Source organism: Bidens hawaiensis, unplaced genomic scaffold (genome assembly GCF_021521415.1).
Source record: "Bidens hawaiensis isolate Kalapana, Puna unplaced genomic scaffold, B.hawaiensis_p1.1 tig00054759_1, whole genome shotgun sequence".
In the NCBI taxonomy this organism is placed as follows: Eukaryota; Viridiplantae; Streptophyta; class Magnoliopsida; order Asterales; family Asteraceae; genus Bidens; species Bidens hawaiensis.
The window spans coordinates 65,675-86,272 of NW_027499854.1; the positions used below are offsets into that span (position 1 = coordinate 65,675).

The 20,598-nt window shown below is 35.3% G+C and overlaps 4 protein-coding genes across 4 annotated transcripts; 1 reads left to right on the forward strand and 3 right to left on the reverse strand.

Annotated features, from left to right (window-relative positions):
- Positions 1–1,302: 1,302 nt before the first annotated feature.
- LOC143600672 (membrane protein PM19L-like) lies at positions 1,303–3,955 on the reverse strand. Its single transcript, XM_077078294.1, has 4 exons — positions 3,627–3,955; positions 2,410–2,629; positions 1,666–1,711; positions 1,303–1,568 (listed from the first exon to the last, which is right to left on the reverse strand). Exons 1-4 carry the CDS (start codon positions 3,751–3,753, stop codon positions 1,458–1,460), a joined length of 504 nt encoding a protein of 167 aa, XP_076934409.1. The 5' UTR covers positions 3,754–3,955; the 3' UTR covers positions 1,303–1,457.
- A 573-nt stretch (positions 3,956–4,528) lies between these two features.
- LOC143600676 (F-box protein At4g02760-like) lies at positions 4,529–10,433 on the reverse strand. The gene is made up of 12 exons (XM_077078298.1): positions 10,098–10,433; positions 8,758–8,933; positions 8,439–8,642; positions 8,241–8,351; positions 8,042–8,127; positions 7,840–7,961; positions 6,935–6,999; positions 6,779–6,851; positions 6,523–6,585; positions 5,927–5,991; positions 4,850–4,921; positions 4,529–4,771 (listed from the first exon to the last, which is right to left on the reverse strand). The coding sequence occupies exons 1-12, from the start codon at positions 10,416–10,418 to the stop codon at positions 4,603–4,605; spliced, it is 1,527 nt and encodes a 508-aa protein (XP_076934413.1). The 5' UTR covers positions 10,419–10,433; the 3' UTR covers positions 4,529–4,602.
- Positions 10,434–12,069: 1,636 nt separating this feature from the next.
- LOC143600678 (uncharacterized) lies at positions 12,070–14,696 on the reverse strand. The gene is made up of 2 exons (XM_077078299.1): positions 13,779–14,696; positions 12,070–12,648 (listed from the first exon to the last, which is right to left on the reverse strand). The coding sequence occupies exons 1-2, from the start codon at positions 14,619–14,621 to the stop codon at positions 12,229–12,231; spliced, it is 1,263 nt and encodes a 420-aa protein (XP_076934414.1). The 5' UTR covers positions 14,622–14,696; the 3' UTR covers positions 12,070–12,228.
- Positions 14,697–17,277: 2,581 nt separating this feature from the next.
- LOC143600674 (fatty-acid-binding protein 1-like) lies at positions 17,278–20,597 on the forward strand. Its single transcript, XM_077078295.1, has 4 exons — positions 17,278–17,742; positions 18,830–19,076; positions 20,144–20,235; positions 20,335–20,597. Exons 1-4 carry the CDS (start codon positions 17,370–17,372, stop codon positions 20,472–20,474), a joined length of 852 nt encoding a protein of 283 aa, XP_076934410.1. The 5' UTR covers positions 17,278–17,369; the 3' UTR covers positions 20,475–20,597.
- Position 20,598: the final 1 nt, after the last annotated feature.

Here is a 20,598-nt window from a genome sequence, read left to right on the forward strand (position 1 = left end):
GTGGTTACGCAAAACGCTTAACGTAAAACGCTGAACGCAAACGCTAAACGATTTATTTTATATAACTTGTGAACTCACCAACCTTGTGTTGACACTTTTAGTATGTTATTCTCAAGTAGCCGAGGCGGGCGCGCGGTTTAGGAACATGCATTGCTTGAAAAACTTTTAACTATGCAAACGTACTTTTAACTGTTATCATTGGTTTTAAATCGTCCTGCGTGACGTAACATTGTTTCTATGGTTTTACGCTTCCGCACTTATTTTCATTTAAACGTTTTTATGGTTTGATTATAACTGATGATTCCGATCCTGTTAGTTCACACCCTCTGACGGTAAAACTCCGTTAGTGGATTTTGATGGTGTGACAGTTTCAGGTTACGGGTAAAAGTGGCAAACCTACTTCCAACTACTATATATAAGAGTCACTACCTTCACTTTATGCAACTTTAAATATTTTAACTCAGAATAATCACTATTATTTAAACATGGTTATAAGGTTAGTATGTATTTGTCATTTTTCTAGCAATTACATTTATATGAAATGAAAAAATCATTTTGTTATTGTTTAATTTTCAGTTTTTATGTTGCTTGATTATATAATTTTTAATTGTAAAATATAAAATCAATTAAAAATTTGTCATACACAGAATATTAATGACAACAAATTTATCATGATCAATCAATTTCAAATTCTAAAGATTCTAAAGATGATTATAACATCAAAGTGTAGGTATATGATTTTTAGGATAACCATGTTTTTTTTTTGGATAAACATGGACAGATGTTCTCAAATGGCATCATATTAATTGATTAAAATCTATGATATTCTATGTGTATGAATATTTTTTTTTAATAATTTCATGGATATATTATCATTTATCTAGAGTTGGTATATATTTGAAGAATCTTTTTTGTCACATGGACAACTATACGTGGCTATATCAATAGTTATAAGCAGACCTATATGTTACCTTATTAAGAGTTACAAACAGACATGGACTAAAGATTTTGAATTTTGATAAACAATTTATACCTACTAATACAATCACAAATGTAGTGTAAAAGGAAGTTTTTATTTATTTGTAACATATTTGTGTAATCTCAGTTATCTAATTTTTGTCATTTTAATGTTAATTGTAATTGTATTAACAATATAGGATTAATTTGTTGAATGCATTTCACTTAATGATTAAAGTTTAAATATTTCATCAATTACCCGTGTTATACACGGGCCTTAAACTAGTAAAAAATATACAGTTAAGTTATTTTATTAAATGGCCTAGATTATGATTTTGTCCCAAATAAAATAACACAATTTCAATAGGGTTGTAAATAAATAAAAGTTGATCAAAATCAAACATAAACAATCAATAACTCAATCTTTACATGGAAATAATTGAAGAACAAATACCAAATTAATATAACAACATTTAACCCTGAAATATACTATTTGGTACTTAAACTATCCCCCCACGATATCTCGAAAGCTCTTTGATTCCAGCATGAATCGCGATCATGCCAAACAATTGTGTCCCGCTTACAATAATCAATGCGGTCTCTAGAACGCGCTGCACACAACATTGTTATCGTGTTATAAATTTTCAACTTTAAACATATTAATATATCTATTAATCTAAACCGGTTTGAAATATCAAATAGTAGTACCAAGGTTGATCCACTCCAACCAATATCCATCTCTTTGCAGGCAAATCTAGAGACACATTTTATGAATTAATTAGCACATGTTAATTAACTAATGGTCATTGGTTATATATATAATAATGAGTAATGACATTGAGAAAGATAACAACAATGCCCTCCACTGTAAGGAATTGCCGGGATTCAAGTATCGTCATGACTGGGTTAGAGATGTGTTATGGGATGTGCTTAGACGTGCCGGGATCTCAGCCAAGAAAGAGGCACCTGTTAACTTTTTGACTGATCCGCGTGAGGGAAGATCTACCCTGCGTCCTGCGGATGTTCTTGTGTTTGGCTGGGCAGGGGGTAAGCATGCGTGTGTTGACCTCACTGGGGTGTCCCCGTTGGTGGGGCTGAGAGACAGTGGCTTCGTACCGGGACAGGCGGTTTTGAGAGCGGAGTCTAGGAAGGTTGCTAAGCATGAGACATCGTGTTTGGAGAATCAGCACGTGTTCATTCCATTTGCCTTCGACACTTTTGGATCCCTAGCTCCCGAGGCGGTTCGCTTCTTGGAGCGGGTGCAGAAGGTGGTCCACAGTGACTCGCAGAGCCCGAGGAACCAAGGATTTATATTTAGTAGAATAGGCTTTGCGATTCAAAAGGGGATAGCGGCGCAGCTTGTTGCTCGCTTACTCATTATCCAGATGTTGTTCGGTTTGTGTTATATATAAAAGGATTTACGGGATTAAAAAAAAAAAAAAAAGAATGTACCCCATGGCAAGCAATGTGAGTGACCAAGTGATTAGAGAAGAAGCGGAGGCTGCGTATAGATTAGAAGCATTCCATTGGGCGGCATGACTCATTCCGGTGAGGGAAGTTGTAAAACCAACAACTCCTGCTAAAAGAGAAAAGATGACCACATAGCCTGTTGCCATGTTGCCGAACGGGTAGTATATCGGAAATATTCTGGCAGGGATACTTAGAACAGGTCCTGCAACAGGACATTGAAAAGTTATGCAACTCATGGTATCAAAGGTTATTCAAAATTTAAAATTGGTTACCAAACAAACAACTGAAGGAAAATGGTTTGAATGTGTTAGACTTAAGCAAGCAAGGAAATAATGTTGATTGTTGACTTCACATCATGATATGTTAATGTTACTTTTCTTAAAATTTTGGCATATGTAATTAGGGGTGTAAACTAGAAGCCGCTCGTAGGCTACTCAAAATCGGCTTGTTAAAAACTTGAATCAAGCCAAGCTCGAGCCCGAGCTCAAATAATAAACTTATTTAATAAACGAGCATAAGTGATAAGAATCCGACTATGATTAATGGCAATGGAAATTGAAATTGAACGTAATATAAACTATAACTAGAATTGATATGAAGAAGATGATCCAATCGGATCTTACAGACTCGATAGACTAACACCGAAGTGTTCGAAGGACTATGCCCTCTCTCTGTGCCAAACAAAGTGCCTAACAAAATGAATAATACTCCCGCCACCCCAATAAGAAGTTATTGATACCTATTTATAGAATATAAGTTGCACTTGAACGCTCCCAAAATAGACAAATGACATTTAGACTAGAACTAGATCATGATTCCTATCAATAAGCTCCAATGTTACTTATCATGCTCACACCGGCTTGCGAGTCTAAATAAATATTTTATTTATGTAACTTTTGTATAATATGTTAATATATGTTTATGTGTTTCTTATCATGCTCAGTTCAGAATTTTTAACATGCTACTCAATATTTCGAATTCGACGTTAATGGTTTGGACTGAAAACAATCATTTCTAAATTACGTGACTCAAGAAAATGAGATTTTAATCATTTTACTTGGTTTCTAAATACCAGATGACTCAAAACAAGACAAAAATAAATTGTGTCAAATAAGAAGTTTATTGGTATTCTCTATAAAAAAACATATTTTATGTGCCCATCAAAATATATAGAATACACAAATGTATATAGATTGTACCTTGTTCAAGGGAGTCTTGGATGCCATGATTGACCAACCAAGAAGCAATTATAGTGATTATCAAGTAAAGAACGAGGTTCACGAACAAGAAGAAGAATGTCGTGGGTTTAGCTCCACTCGAACCCATGGCGCGATTTATTGGTTTTTGTAAATTTTTATCATCTTCTTATTATAGGATGTTCAGATATATAAGGGTGATTAATCATTAATATTAAATTGTTCTATGGATGATGTTTTGCTTTGGGTTTGAACCTTGTGATGGCTTCCGTACAAAGAAATGATTTTAAGTTCTTTCCTCTTGCACCAGGTAGAGGATAAGCATCCTTTTGGCCCTATGACTTTATAAGCTATATTGCCTCTGTATGTGTTCTCCTTTTGTATGTGTGCGTTCATACTCATTAGTCATTACTTATCGACTATTAACATATCTACGGATATCAGGTGTAACTGTTAGTTTGTTAGAAAATTACCTCAGTTACAATTTCCTAAGAGACTTTTACCGAGTATTTACTTTATTGCTCAATAAAGTAAAAATAAATTATCTAATCATCAAATGATAAAAGACAATAAAAAGAATTACTCGTTCGGATGAACATGTTTTTTCAACTGATCGGATCAGGTATCACTTACCCATCGTATGCCGGTAAAATATTTTAAAACTAATCTTATACCATGTCTCATATTCGAATGTCTTGCCTTCTACGAAATTATGGCATCATTGGCCAAAGATTAATATTATTTAATATTAAGTAAACACAGTTAGGTTTTATTATATCTTATAACCAGGTTACCTTTACTTAATATAATTAATTATTTACCAATTAAAACTTGGTTAAATAAAGCAATTAGACAACAATCAGCCATGAAACTGGAAGAATGCTTAAAAACAGTAGGTTTTCTTAAATCATTTTCCGACTGGTGTTATTAACCATTGCATTCTACATCCAAATTAACGCTTATTAATTATCAACTCAACTCAATTCAGTAGGTAGTCCGAGTTTTCTTCGTCGATGACATAACCACCACTACCGTGATCACTATTATAGCTCCCGTCTGATGTGCTTGATCCATCAAATGTGTGACTACTGCTTGACGGTGATGGTAAACTTAAATCACTGCCAGTCATTTGATCAGTGTCCATATAACTGCAAAATGTTATAAAACAAATGTCATCAAAGGTTAAAATATAGTTTCAACATTGAAGCGCTAAGTAATAAGCATACCTTCCTTTTGGGAATTCAACTACCAGACAGAAATCGGGCCTCTGTTCTAATAATTGCGGTATAGGAATAAAACTGCATAATACACCAGATGTATTTAAGATACTAAATATTTAATTTAATGAAAATAAATAAAATTAATAATATACAATAAAGATTTAAGTGTCATTTTAGTACCTGTGGTTTAAACAACTACGCAACTTTAGTACTTTTTTTGAATTTTTCGCAACTGGCTACCTCACTTTTCAAAAATGGGTCGTTTTAGTACTTTTTTGTAACCCCGTTTAATTTTTCCGTTAAGTCAAGGGCATAATGGTAACTTTAGTTATTTTATTTATTTTCTTTTAAACTCCTTCCCTTCCCCTTTAATATCATTCAAACCCTAATCACATTCAGCCATTCTTTCACCTCAGGCACATTTTAAACAAGCTTGCTTGCCATGGTGGTTTGCTCATGCGGTTGAGGTCGTTACCACCACCAGCCACCATTTTCACCCCCACCTCTCTGCACCGCCACCAGCCACCAACCCCATCTCTCTGTACCGCCACCAGCCACCATTTTCACCCCCATCTCCGTCCTGAAACGACACCAGCCACCATCGTCGCCTGCTGTCGTTACCGTCTTCAATGTTGTAAATTCCGACTAAGTTGTAAGCGTATTTCTTCTAGTGCTCCGTTTACAACAATGTCCAATAGTGGCTGGAGAGCAGTGGAGCATGCAGGGATGGTCGTTAACGGTAGTTAATGGGCGAAGGGTGGATGGTTGTTGATGAATTTGGGGGATTTGCAAGGATTGGATTGACTGTGATTTAGGTTTAGGGTTTGACCCAAGCTTCAAGATTTTGACTTTTTGAAAGAAACCCGTTAAGGTGGAATTTTATGTAAAGAAAAAAAAATAACAAAGTTACTAAAGTGCCCTTGACTTAACGAAAAAATTAAACGGGGTTACCAAAAAGTACTAAAACGGCCAGTTTTTGAAAAGTGAGGTAGCCAGTTGCGAAAAATTCAAAAAAGGTACTAAAGTTGCGTAGTTGTTCAAACCACATGTACTAAAATGGCACTTAACTCTACAATAAAATACCTAGCATTGTAGCATCTAGTGCTCCAGTCACCCTCACATGCTAGACCCTCCCTGTTAGATATATCCTGTTCAAAGATAAGAAACTTTATCAAACTTTGTGTTAATGTACTCGAACCGTCAAATAATATGTTATCTTTTAACAAAATGAGAATGAGTAGATCATGACGAAATGCGTCAAAGGTCTAGTTTGAATAAATAGTAATGCCACCTCTTGTGAATTTGTGTTATTAACTTGGTTTAAAAAAAAACACAACCGCTTCGAGGTGTTTAGATCCCCAAAGGTCGAGATGAACGTTTATGTATGACCAAATAAACTTTATTTACAACCATAAGTTGCGTCCCTCGTTTGTTTTACATGTCAACCTATTTATCAAGTAAACCTTTTGTGATGTCTTCTATCCCGTCAGATGTTTTTAATATAAACCACCTACTGGCCTTAATTTTGACCAATTCTTACCTACAATTACATTAGGCGCGTCTTTTTGCCCCTAACGTGTTTTCTCTTTTATAACCAAGGTAATATCGTTTTTGTAAACATAAATAAAACTTAACTATTTATAAAAATGGAAAAATAAAGGTATGTAAAATAGACGTACAAGATATCTAAGGAGCCTGAACTCCCCAGCGAGAACAGCTGCAATAAACCGCTCGACTTCACTCTGCAGATAATCATAATAAAGAAGATAAACAAGTGTAGGGAAGTTATAATCCATATACCGCTAAATCAGTGATTTTTGACCATTTTGTTCGTGATAAAATAAAATGGGCAATGTGATTGATAAGGGTAAAATGGTAAAAGACCACAAAGCAGCGGTGTGCAACGGAAAAAAAGACTAAAGCAAGGTTCCTTACTTCCTTTAGATGCATACAGTCCCGTAAAATCATCGCCTCCAAATTATCACCGCCACCATTGCCACTGACATTCCTATAATCATGAACATCAAGTTAGAACCACCGCCAAAGACCAGTCAAGAAAAGTCGAGCAAAACCGACACACAGGTTACTTACTTTAAAAATGCACCAGTGAATGAGTAAGATGTTGAAAGATCAAGATGTTTCAATTTTCGTAACCCCTGCAAAAAGAAAAACTATAAGTTGATTTGGATCATTTTTGTTTTGTCAAATGAGTTGAATTAGGTCCGCTCAAATTATATAATGGATCAAACGAATCACTCTTATAAAACTTGATAACTTAGAACGGGTCAAAGCGGCAGCACCACCCACCTCCCACCGCCGCTAACATGAATATTAGCGATATATATTAGAGTTATCATATATCATAGAGTTTAGCATATGTTATAAAGCTTATCTTCTCTCTCCCTTGTTTAAGAGTTTGTTGGCATTTATCTTCTTGTATTATTTCTATTATATAATGAGATACCTTCTAAATTATATTTAACACAAAAACTTCAACATATATGTTATTTTGTTTTCTCCTTTGAATAACATAAAAACATTCATCGCATACTGAATATGTTTTCTTCTTTAAATTCTAAATTTTATCAATAACAAATATAGCTGTCCCCACCACCGCTAGCCGCCATAAAACAATTATAGCAGGTGAACCCATTTTGATACTTATTTTATTCTAAAACAAACTGTTCCACTCAATATCATTTTGACCCAAACCAGAGCGATACTTCTTTTAAGTGACCCGTAACCTAACCGTCATTTTTCCAGGCTTAAAATGAAGGATCATATTTAGGGGGTGTTTGGGTGAGCTTTTAAATGTGCTTATTTGCTTCTTGAAAGGCAAAAGGCACTTTTGAAAAGCTCCAATTTGAAGCTTTTGAAGGAGCTTCACCAAACACTTTTTGCTTTTCAACAAACCAATAAGCAAATAAGCAAGTTTTAGAAGCTCACCCAAACACCCCCTTAGTTGATTATTTGAAATTTCAGATGTGTATACCTACCTTTAGCAACATACGAGCCTTGTAGTCATGTAACTTAAATCCTTTAAGTGCTAAAGTGGTTATGTTAGGACAGTTGAGGACAAACTCATTGCAGGTTGGGAATTTCAAACCGTCATCTCTACCTGCTTATAAAAACATAAGTATTTTAATTGCTTCTTTGTTTCTAAGGACAAGAAAAGCAAATTTTTAAAGAGAGACACACCTGTTTTTGAAGATTCAAAAACCAAACGTTCTATCAAGGGACAGTTTCTACTTACTGACTCCAACGTATGCCTCAATTCAACATGCCTATCATTACAGATTTCTTATTAATGGTTAATGAATTAATTACGATTACGATAACTAGTTATTACAATAATAATCAAAATAATTGATTTCAGCTAAACATGTAAAGTACTTACAGGCCCACAATTTCTAGATCTAGGAGATTTGGGCAAGCTGATAATGATGTCAAGAGGGATGCATTGTCCATTCTTTCAATGTTGTAAAGATGTAATCTTCTCAAATGAAACCTTCAGTTACAAGAGAAATTACAATTTAACCTCAGTATATACCACACTTGAAAGCATTGAGTTCATTTTATAACAAAGAACTCATACCCGTACCCAGGTGCGCCACCATTTCCACTCAAAGAATTCAAACAGGACCTTGTTAGAATGGAAGATTCCTTTCCTTGCCTTGATCTCTTATCATTCCATGAATATCCCGATGCATCATTTGCATTCCTAATGCTATAAACTAATGGTTGAGAAGAAAAGAACGGTGCAGCAGGAATGGCTGGCAATACACCAAGCCTTATAGACCTGAGAGTTTAAAAATTATAAGTAAAATTAGATTACACAAGCAGATGACAATTTCAGCCCATTTAAAGCTTTTAAAAGGACAAAACTGCACAGGCAAAGTAATAAACAGTCTCACCTAAGTGCATCTCCGGATCGATTGATCATAGTTGACACCACAGAATTGTTGACTTTAGGGATTAATGTAGCCAAGTCAATGTTAGCAAAACACAAAGGATCCATAGCACACTTCTGAAAAAACGAGCATGCAGCCGCAACATAACACACACTTTGTGTATCAAGCATCGAAAAAATCTACAAATCATTATAAAAAAAACAGATAAGTGAAGGTAAGTTTTCATAAAAAAACCAACAATAAGTAATCTAAATACTATCATAACAGATCGAACCAGAAGCTTAAACTCTAAATCAATCACACACACACACAAAACTAAATCAATCAAATACTGTACTCAATCATCACATCCCCCTGACCAAAAATCATCCACAAAACCGTTTGCGTAACCAGATTGATATAGAATCCAAACTCCATAGATTATACGACAGAATGAGTTAAGTTCAAAACACAATAACAAATTAATCAGATAAAGAAGCATTCATAGCACCTGAAACTAAAATTATATTCATAATATTCTTCTTCACTATCCTAATTCTCCAGAATATGAACATACAATAAGAATCTATATATTAGCATAAACAGATCGAACAAGAAGCTGAAACTCTAAATCAATCACACGCACACACAAAATTAAATCAATCAGATAAGGAGAAGTAGTCAGTCATAGCACGAGTGAGAAGTAGGGATGAGCAAATTCGGTACCTAACCGGTACCAAAGTTTTGAGTGTCAGGATCGGTACGGTACCAGTATTTCCCGAACTTTTACCTTCAACCAAGAATTTGTGATTTTCGGGATCGGTATTAGTACCGGTAGGGTACCGAGCTCATCCCTAGTGAGAAGCACCTGAAACTAAACTTAAATTCATAATATTCTTCTTTGTCTTCTTCACTGTCCTAATTCTCGAGAATACAAACACATAGCAGTAATCTAAATATTAGCATAAAAAAAAAAGCAAACGAGAAAATAAAACTCTAAATCAAGCAAACACACACACACACACAACTAGATCAATCAGATACAGTACTCAAATCATAACATCCTTCTTCCCTAACCTAATTCTCGAAACAACAAACTAAAACTAAAATTAAATCCATAATATTCTTCTTCTACTTCTTCACTATCCTAATTCTCTATAACACGAACACACAACAGTAATCTAAATATTAGCATAACCAGATCCAACAACAAGCTACAACTCAAAATCAAAAGCTAATCGCATTAATTATTTAATTACACCACACACGCATACACAAAACTAAATCAATCAGATAAGTAAGCAACGTCATACTGTATTCTAATCACTTAAAGTAATCAGATCGATCCATAACCTAACATATACCTTAACAGTAAGATCCGGCGAGAGCGGCCACACAACGGCGTTATGAACCGACGAGCATCTCCTGGCGGATCTGTTACCAGCTTCCAGCAACACCGTTCCGAGACGCAACGCGCGTTGAATCAAGCGGTTCTGATCGGAATCAGAAACCGTGGACTGAATCAAGCGGTCAAAGGAAGTGTGAATTGACGGCGAATCGGAGAGTGATAGGAAGGAGGTTAGCAGAGCGTCCATGGAATTGGAATTGGAATTGGAATTGGAATTGGATTTGGAGCGTTTGGGTGAAGGTAGTGAGAGAAGAGGAAGAATGGAATTGGAATCCATTGGGGTGGGAGTGAGATGTGATAGAGTGAGAGTAAAGGTAGAGTGACACGTGGAAGTGGGAGGGTGTACGTGTAGGACGGGATTGGTTGTGGAGATAAAAGGTGTTTATTGGAGGACTTTGTTTTTTTATTACCCACCACCTTCTTGACGTCATCTGATTCCTTTCATGATTATTATATTATAATAATATAATTGAAAGATAATAATAGAATATTTTGAAGCTTATATGTGATCGAGGGATTGTAATTATTTGGTTACGTGTTATGATCGTACCATCGCTTGGTCCCACGTTTCAATGCTACTTGCACCCGATTCATGTTACTCGTGCCCCCAGTATGCTTACTGGCGTCTGGCTAAACATTTTTCAATCAAATTTTCTACTGAATCTATCTTGAGTTCTGACTCATTCTAATTTTTTCGTTATATTAGTTTGACCCACAAAAAAATTTTACTTACACCCAAAATAACCCAAGTGGGTTGCATCTATCATGCCTAGCTACGATACATCAAAACTAACATTCAAGTTTAAAGTTTATGACCTTAGTTTTGATATTTCGTTTATATGGTAATTAAAAAGTAAAATTTACTGATGTTATAATTTTTCTAAATTAACTTTTCTTTAAAATAAAGGTGTTATACCCCTGGAAATCATTATTAAACATGAAGTCACAAAGACTGCATCAAATTGAAGAGGATTCAAACACAGACACAGACGAACATCCAATGGAATTACAATATATAGGTGGTTCAAACATACACACGCGAAGACATATAATGGGACCACAAAACTACAAAAGTCACAGCAAATAGAACACAAACACACCAAACAAACATTATGGAATCACAAAAAAAATCACAACGCAGAAAAGTGTATGAATATACACATGAAGAGGAGAGGGAGAGGAAGGTTGATGCACAGAAGGAAGACGATTGTGAATATAGGTGGGAAAAGGACCGAAGATGTGAGATATGTGCGCGAGTGTGTCACGCTAGGTGTATGTTTATGTTTAGTGGGGTGTATGTTCCGTAATTTAAATATCTTAATAGTAATGTGTAGAAACCTCAAATGAATCGATAATACTTTGTGAGTTAGATTCGTGTGAGATGATTATATGATTCAAAGAAGTTTCGGATGTATGAGAGAAGTGAGTCACTGATTTAACATGAATTTTATTATGTGTGTATGTCCACAAAATACAAGTCCTTTCCCTATATGTAAAGCCCTGAGGGAATTTTTCCCTTGACCGTTAAACCCTAAGACCCCTCCTATTGTCCATTGGTTTCTTCCTTGTCCCTTGACTTGTATGAGCTTCCCTCTATTATCCACTGGATGCTCTCATTTTCTCATATATGCGTCATCATGACCTTCTGTGGGATTCAGGTTAATAGGGACTCCTCAATGGTTGACTTGTCCTTTTGTCTTGGGGGTTTTGGGCTTCTTGGGTTGGACCCGTTTCTCCAGCCCCGTTTCTTTGGTCTTCATTTGGGCCGGTTCTCGTGTCATCTCTTCATAATGCACTCGCTCTGATATTATAAAATGTTGATGTTGAAAACAAAATTTAAAACATATGTTGCCATTTCTCAAAATCATAATTGGTTGCTAGAATTAAAAATTCGGGCATAATGTGTTGTTCTTGTTAAAACAAATCAATCCAACCTACATAATTCGTCTACTTTATAATCATATAATGTAATAAAGTAGAACAAACATTTCAAAAAATGACATTGTCTTAAGATATCAACATCATAACTGAAAGTAGTACATAACATGTTTTAGAAACCACACACAAAATAAACGGCATACATTGAGTTAGTCATCCCTTGGTGGTGGCATCAACATAAGCTTATCTTCTTGTTGTAGACTTCCACCTGCGTTATTCCTCCTTTCTTCTGCCAATAAAGCCTGCAAATCACTACCATTTGCCAAACTATTAAACTCCACCGCCTTTGAAGGCATTGTTGGATACCGTCTTTGACAAAACGTCATTAACCGTTTAACCGACTGTAGATACTTTCGAGTCGTTTCGTCATTCATCACGTGGGCCACACTGTTGGTGTAAATCTTTTCACGAGCTGAACGCTCGTGAATACCAACCATAGTAACACCAATAGGCCACGGGGCGTTCCCGATTGCCATTCGGATGTAATGATCCATTGCAGCTAGGTAGTCTCGTTTCATGCAGCAGTTCACCACTAGCATCAACGCTTGTCTAATGTCATCGGGCAGAACCTATATAAATTGATAACAGAGTCAAAACAATAAGAATATTTCTAATAAACATATCATATTATCATGTAAATAAAACCTAATAGATAAGATAAAACAGAACCTAAATCAAGTAGTCATAGTGATGTGATCTTGCAAATAATCTTAAACTTCTAATTTTGACTTCCTCAAATGTTTGTTTATACCTATGAACTGTATTGCTCTGCTGTTTGAATTATAAAATCGTTACAAAATTATCATATTTAGTATTTGATATGAATCACAACACCCTTCATAGTATTTGACTAAAACACCCCAAGACATTATCATATAAACAAGCAGCAATGATGAACCAGAGTAATCTTCGAGTCAAGAACACAGATCTCTTTGATTCAAAAACACAGATTCAAGAATACAAGATATAAACGCAGAATAAAGTTGTACAGTTTTTCAATGTATTCTAAACATCTTATGGTGTTGTCTAAAGGCTTCTAAAATACACACGATACTTGCAGAAGTATGATACTATTATGTTCAAACCGTCAACCTACTTATTCTCAAATATGAGGTAGTCTTTCCATTAATAGTATTATTAGTAAAACAAGGAAGCTAATTACAAATGGTACTTGTAGAAACTAGAAAGTATAGATGATGTTTCAAACCCTTCATAGTAATTTTATTAATAAAACAAGTAAAACAAATATTTGAAACATTAACTATACCACAATAATGTATTACAAATTCTTACTTCACGTATGCGGTATGTCTACATAACCTTTATCAACTATATAACATACAATTAAACCAATAACCACACATAGCCCTGCTTAACAGTTTCAATATGCGCCTTCTCAACATACCCAAGAGATTCTCCACAAAATGGAACCTAATTCCGTGAATAATATGATTAGTTAGCTGGACCCTAGCATAATACCTTTTGCCTACAATGTTAGGTCAATTTTAGAATAACGCTAACGCAGTCTTTGTGAACACAACAAGCCCGATGGTCCTAAATCCTTTTAAAGCAATCATTACACACCAAGTAACAACTCAAATAGTTCACCACCAGTTAAAGCTTCAAATTCTAATAAGCTAATTAATAATTTTATCAAGTAAAGACTTTTTGATAAATAAAAAGATATTACAAACCGTACCTTCTTCCGGCAGAACTTGAACAGGGGATTCAAATACCGCGCACACTGCTTAAACGTAGCAAACGTCGACTTCCCCTTCGCGGTCCTCTTCTCCACCTCACTCATCTCATCCAACTCCTGGTTCCACTCAATCAACAACTTCTTAAAAAACACCAAAATCTTATCCTCATCACACAACTCCGCAAAATTCGCCTTCATCCGCTTAAAATCCTTATCCTGATCCATACCCGACGACCCGCCATCGCCACTAACATCATCCTCACCTCCTCCCCCATCCTTATCCTCCGTCTCCTCATTCGCCCGCCGCTTCCTATCGCTCACAATCCCCGACTTCTGCCGTTTCTTCAACTCCACAATATCCCGTAAAAAGTCATTCGTTTGCCCCTCCGTCATATCGCTATCGTCTAACTCAAACAACCCCGCCTTCAACACGTACTTTAATCTATCCAGTCTATCATCATCACTCTCACCGAACAACGTAACGGGTTGTTTTAAAAACCTTAACCTTCGAATAACCTCCTGTTTGGGTAAATTTAACGAGTCTATTTTCTGTTCGTCGCTATTTACTAAGGGTTTTGAAGATGACCCGGATCCGGATTCGGATTTGGATTTGGTTGGGTCGAGTTTAGAGTTAGGGTTTGATGAGTTTGGATCGGACGAGTTTGAGTCGTTGTGGGTTTGGTTTTGACGTTGGCGTTTGGCTTCGGCTTCTCGTTTTTCTTCTTCGCGAAGCTTCTGGATTCGTTTCTGTTCGATTTCTGAACGCTTGAAGACTTTACGGCCACCGGTTTCTTCGGTGAGGCTTTTTCGTTTATTTAGCATCTCTTGTTTGAGGATATCCATGACGATTGATTTGGAGCTAGGGTTTCTGAACTGATGAGATTGATGAAGGGTTTGAAGATGGTTTTGATTTGGGTATATTTTAAGGGAGAAAGTGTATCTATCACCGTATATTTTTTTGTTATATCTCATCTAAATGTAACTAGTGATGTGAATTTATTCAATATTAGCTACGTTCGTTATGGTATTGAAACTAAAACAAATTAAAAACAAAAAATAAATATTAAATTTGAGGTATACCAATGGGGTGGCGTCGGTTGGTCACAACAGCAAGTCAACACGAATCTAGTAGGTAATTGTTACATTCGTTATGCTATTGGAACTAAAACAAAATGAAAACAAAAAATAAAAATAGAGGTAGGTCACTGGGGTGACGTCAGTCGGGCCCAGACGCTAAAGCAGTGACTCAACGACATTCGTATAACATATTTTAATTTTTTTTGTTAACATATTTAAAAAAATGTTTATTCGGTCAGTAAACCCGGTCGTTGGTAAAACTCGATCGTTGCAGTGGTGAGTCGACTCATATTCGGGAGTTGTGGTGGTGAGTCGGTAAACCCGGGGCGCTGGTAAAAATCCGAGTTTCTCAGCGGTGGGTCAACGCAAACTTTGTCGATTTCATTTACACTTGTTACGGAAACGTAACTAAAATAAAGTTCGGTAAAACCCAGGCGTGGTTAAAACTCGAGTGTTGTCGGTACTGGACGTTGTGCGGTGAGTTGGTAAAACCCGAGTGTTGTCAGGCCCGTACATTGTGGCGGTGAGACGACACGAATTCGGTAAAACAAAAAACAAAATGTTCGTTAAGAATCTAGAAAAAAGCAAAAAAAAAAAATCGGTTGGTAAAACTCATAAGTTTTAGGAGTTGGATTTATAAAAAACTTGTTTTTGTAAATACATGAATTATGCTAATCAAAAGTCAAAACATGTTTTTAAACAGGACTGATGGCCCAATAATAACAAATGAAAAAAAAATTGAAAATAATATTTTTTTAACCCTTTAAGAGAATCAAAACCAGGCAAATCACGGAAACACCAACTTTTAACATCACCAAAGCCAACGGACCATAACTAACTTAATTGTTTCAGTTGCACATATATATGAAAAGTAATGGAAGTCTGGAACCCATATCAGTTTTGTGGCGCCAACTTACTCCTTTACTATATATAGACAATAAAATATGTCTCAAAATTTCGACAAAAACAAATAAATTTACACCATGAATAAATTTTTTGGGTAAAAATGAACGGATTTACACTATTGAGAAAAATCAAGGGGTTGGGCCAACCCATGGCCACCATCAGGCTTCGTCCTTAAAACTACATACACCGGATGTCCGAATATTATTAATGAAACCTTATAAAAGAAAATTTATAAGTCATGCCACATATACTAGACTTTATAGTAAACATAAACATTATATACGAAACACATGTATTGAAACGTTATTATAAAACAAATCTTATGCATCAAATGCAAATACACGAATATTGCAAGTTAAATACCAAAATTTATATAACAAGCAATGTGAACCAATTCTCCAAATGGAGGTTCGTAATCTAAACCTATGGTACTAAGCAAAACGGTAAAAAAAAAAACAAACAAACAAACTCAAATCGGCAAGAATTTGTTAAGACTCAAGGTCACGAGTTTGAAAACTCCAACGAACATACCGGGGACGAGGCATTAATGCACAACATTATATGTGGCACATGAAACCAAATAGAAAGAACCATAACCATATAAGATAGTATGTCGTCATAGGTTTCCTATTGGTGCAAGAAAGACCCACGGTTTAATGAAGTCCCCTCTCAAATGGATATAAGTAACATGGTTGGGTAGTTAAGTATTCAAATCGACTCTTTAGTAACTCATAACTTGCATTAGTTACATACTCACTCAAGTCATCTACTTAAACTCAAAAATCAAACCCCAAAGGATTAAACGGATATACAAATGATGTGGCTACATTTCATTTCACTTCATAAATGCAACTTTTAATCAGGGAATATAACTTTAACATAGGGTCAATTTGGTCATATAATTTGTCTAACATGCTAAGAGCATCCACAATAACAAGCCAAAAAAACACCAAAAAACATGTTTAGTCAATTGTCACATCATTAAAAACACCATTCTTTAAAAAAATACCAAAACTTATTCAATAAAAAATCCCTAAAACATCCTCCATCTGACCCCACCACATGTACACATCACCCGTTCTTTCTAGTTTTTGTCCAAGAACATCTTTAAAAAATGAACACTAAAAATTGTTCCCACAATAGACAAAATAAACCGATTAACTGAACCATGCTATCGTGGGAGCTCTAATTAGAGGTGGACAAATAAACTGGTTAACTGAACCAACCCGATTAACTGAAAGTCAAACCGAAACCAAACCGGTTTGAAACCGATTATGTAGGTACCGATTTGTAATTTTCTTCACCAAAACCAGTTCCAACCCGGTTAACCGAACCGAAACCGATTGTAACCTGGTCAAGAAACCGGTTTTAACATGAACCAAAACCAATCATAAACTGGTTTTAACTTTTTGTTGACCAAATCAAACCGGCTTTAACCCAAACTAGTTTTGAGTTTTAAAGCAGTTTATGCATCTCAACATTTACAAAGGTTTTAAAGAGACCCAAATCAGTGCAAAGCCCAAAATAATAACCCACTCTAGGCCCATAAATAAACAAAATGGCAACAAAACCCACCAATAACACCAACCAACGTCACCGGAGAACACAATGGTCTCTTTCCGCTTCCCATTCTCGTTTACTCAGCCCACCACCACTCGCTTCCCCTCCGGCACATTTTCTCCGGCAACAATCGCCTGCTCCGTCGCAGTCGGCGCCGGAATTGCCGCCGGAATCACCATTTCACAAAACCCCACAAACCCATCTCTCCAAACCGCACTAAACTCCTTCATTTCAAATTTCTCACGCTCTTCTCCACTATGGGGATCACTGTCTCTCGCCGACGGCCCTGACGCAGTGGTCACCGAGTCCAAGACCGGCGTGTCGTTTCCGGCTGTGTTGAATGACTCTCAGGGGCTTCTGGGGATTGGGTTGAGGAAGAAGGCGGTGCTTGGGTTGAAGAATATCGATGTTTATGCTTTCGGTAAGCTGGTTTTATAAATTGTGTGTTTAATTAGCAATGTGTTTAATTTGATATCAAAGCAATGTGTTTACTGGCTGTCGGAAAATCAGAATTATCAATCATGTAGGAGTGTAAACAAGCTGATCCCGAGTAAGTTTAGGGGTGAACAATAACCGAACCATTAACCAAAACCGAACCGAAATTAACTGATAATCGAATTAACTGAAAATCAATTATCGGTTTTTTTTTGGTACTCTTGGTTATCCGAAATTAACCGAACCAAACCAAACCATTCACATTTTCATATATTTCTAGCTTTTATACCTTCATTTCATTTCATGTATTTCTATGCAAAACTTTTTGGCCCCAGTTTGGTTTTGATTATTAATCGAAATTAAGTGAACCGAACCGAAAACTGACAAACTTGCCAAATAAACCTAAATTATTAAGTATTAACCGAAAACCGATTGGTTAGTAAAATAGATTAACCCATGACTTCGGTCTTAGTTATGGCTAATAACTAAGCCAAACCGTGCACACCCCTAGTTTTTCTAGCTAGAGCTCGACTTGTTAAGTATTTATAAGTTGTTATCCTTATTATTTATACTTGTGTATAATATATTTTAATTAAGTAAATAACATAACATATTATTATTTACTTATTTAGTTAAATTTTTATCTTAATTTTATCCGTAATAATAATAATAATAATAATTATTATTATTATTATTATAAAGTATATATTTATAATATTAAATAAAAGATATTTAAAATATTATGTTCGTTTGAGTCTCGCGAGCCGACTTGAGCTCGATAAATGAAACTTGGGCTCAGGCTCGTTTATTAGACAAGCTTATTTCTATGCTCAAGCTCAAGCTCATTTAAGCTTGGATCGATTCAAGCTTTTAGCAAGCTGATCTTGAGTAGCTCACGATCGGCTTGGCTTGTTTGCGCCCTTAATCTTGATCACTTCTAATGATACATATAATTTCATCAATTTTATAAAAGTTTTGAGTTCTGTAAGCATTTTAATCCTTAAACAAAGCTAATTTGCAACAACATTAGAAATGGTTGAAGTTTGATATAATTATTATGTGACTTTGTTTAGGTGTGTATGCTGACGATAATGATATAAAGAGGTTTATAAGTGAGAAATATGGAACACTTTCAACAACTGAATTGAAGAACAAGGACATCACTCAAGATTTGATGGATAGTGATATAAGTGTTACAGTCAGGCTGCAGATAGTTTATGGGAAACTTAGCATTCGTTCTGTTCGTAATGCGTTCGAAGATTCTGTGGGAAGCAGATTAAAGAAGTTTGGTGGATCTGATAACAAGGAGTTACTTCAAAAGTAAGTTCTTATTTATCTTCGTTATTAGATATGGCAATTTTGACCCATTCGGTTAGATATGGTTTGATTTGGGTAAAAGGGGTGAATGGACTGTAGTAACTAGTAACTGAAAGTAGGCCAAAGTATATTTTAAAGCATATGTTTATTCAAGAACTTATATTATTACAGTAATGATATTGTTTTGTGATCACAATTAACACATTAATTATCTATATGCCACCTGTTTCGTGTATGGTCAACTGACCCATTTTGGCCCAGTAGACCCGCCCATTGTGCCACCTGTATTTTTACCATGTAATGAATAGTAGCTCTTAAGCTATAACAATTCATTAAAAAAATATATTGTCTTGTTCATTGGCCAGAAAGTTGACGTGTGCTAAACATTACAAAATGAGCCTTTATATATAGGCTTTTCTACTAGCCTACACATTAAATTCGGTCAAAATTACCAGCTTATTAGTTAGACACACAAATGAAATAAAAGACAAATAACCGAAAAATTAATTTCAGTCAACATAATTAATAACCTTAGTAAAAATAAATAATATCAAAGCAGTTTAAATAAAAAATATTATTAAAAAGAGATTATATGTAGTTTTTTTTAGTTATCAACCGCTTTCTTCACTCTTTTCACTTTTCCATTGGTCTATGCTTGAGTCAATCCGTTTGAGTAATCGGTCCTTATCAAAAGTTCATATATTCATAAATTTTGCTTCAGTAATCTTCTTTATACATAAAACTTTGCAAATTAAGACAGCATTTTTCTTGCTATATGCTTAAATTCCACTTTTCTTATTACGAAATAAACTCTAATTGGTTGCCATTTTGACCATAAATAGTTAATTTCACAGATAGAAATTTCTTATCATGAAATGTAGAGGTGCCTAAAAATAGATAATTATTTCATTTAGGGGGTGTTTGGGTTATAGTTTATTGAAATTAGCCTGTGCTTATTAGCTTAGTATAAATTAAAGATTAATAAAGTATAATTTAAAGAGAGAAAAATGATGAAAATTAAAATTGTAACATTAATAAATTCCCTTTTGTTTTGTTCATGTACATGACAGGTTCACTTCTCAGTTTAGAGATGAATACAAGATTCCCCGTGGATCGACTATAGACCTATCCAAAGAGAAAGGCTATGTGCTCCGGACCGCTAGTAAGTTTACGCATTTCAATCCTACACTACTTATCCTTTTTTCCCATTATAAGTTTATTTATTACGGTTTTAACCTTTTTCTTGGTTTAACTCGTGTAGTTGATGGCAAAGAGATAGGAAGTGTCGAGAGTCAACTTTTATGTCGGTCAATCTTGGATCTTTACATTGGCGATGACCCATTCGACTCCAAAGCAAAACAAGAAATTGATAACAAACTCGTTTCCACCATCACAAAGTAACGCACTCTACTCGAGTAATCATATTCGGCTTACGAAGTTTTGTATCTAAAATAAGCTTCATAGAATGAGTGATTGTGTAAGCACATGTGTATTTTGATGTTCAAAGATCCTTAAATAATGTTTA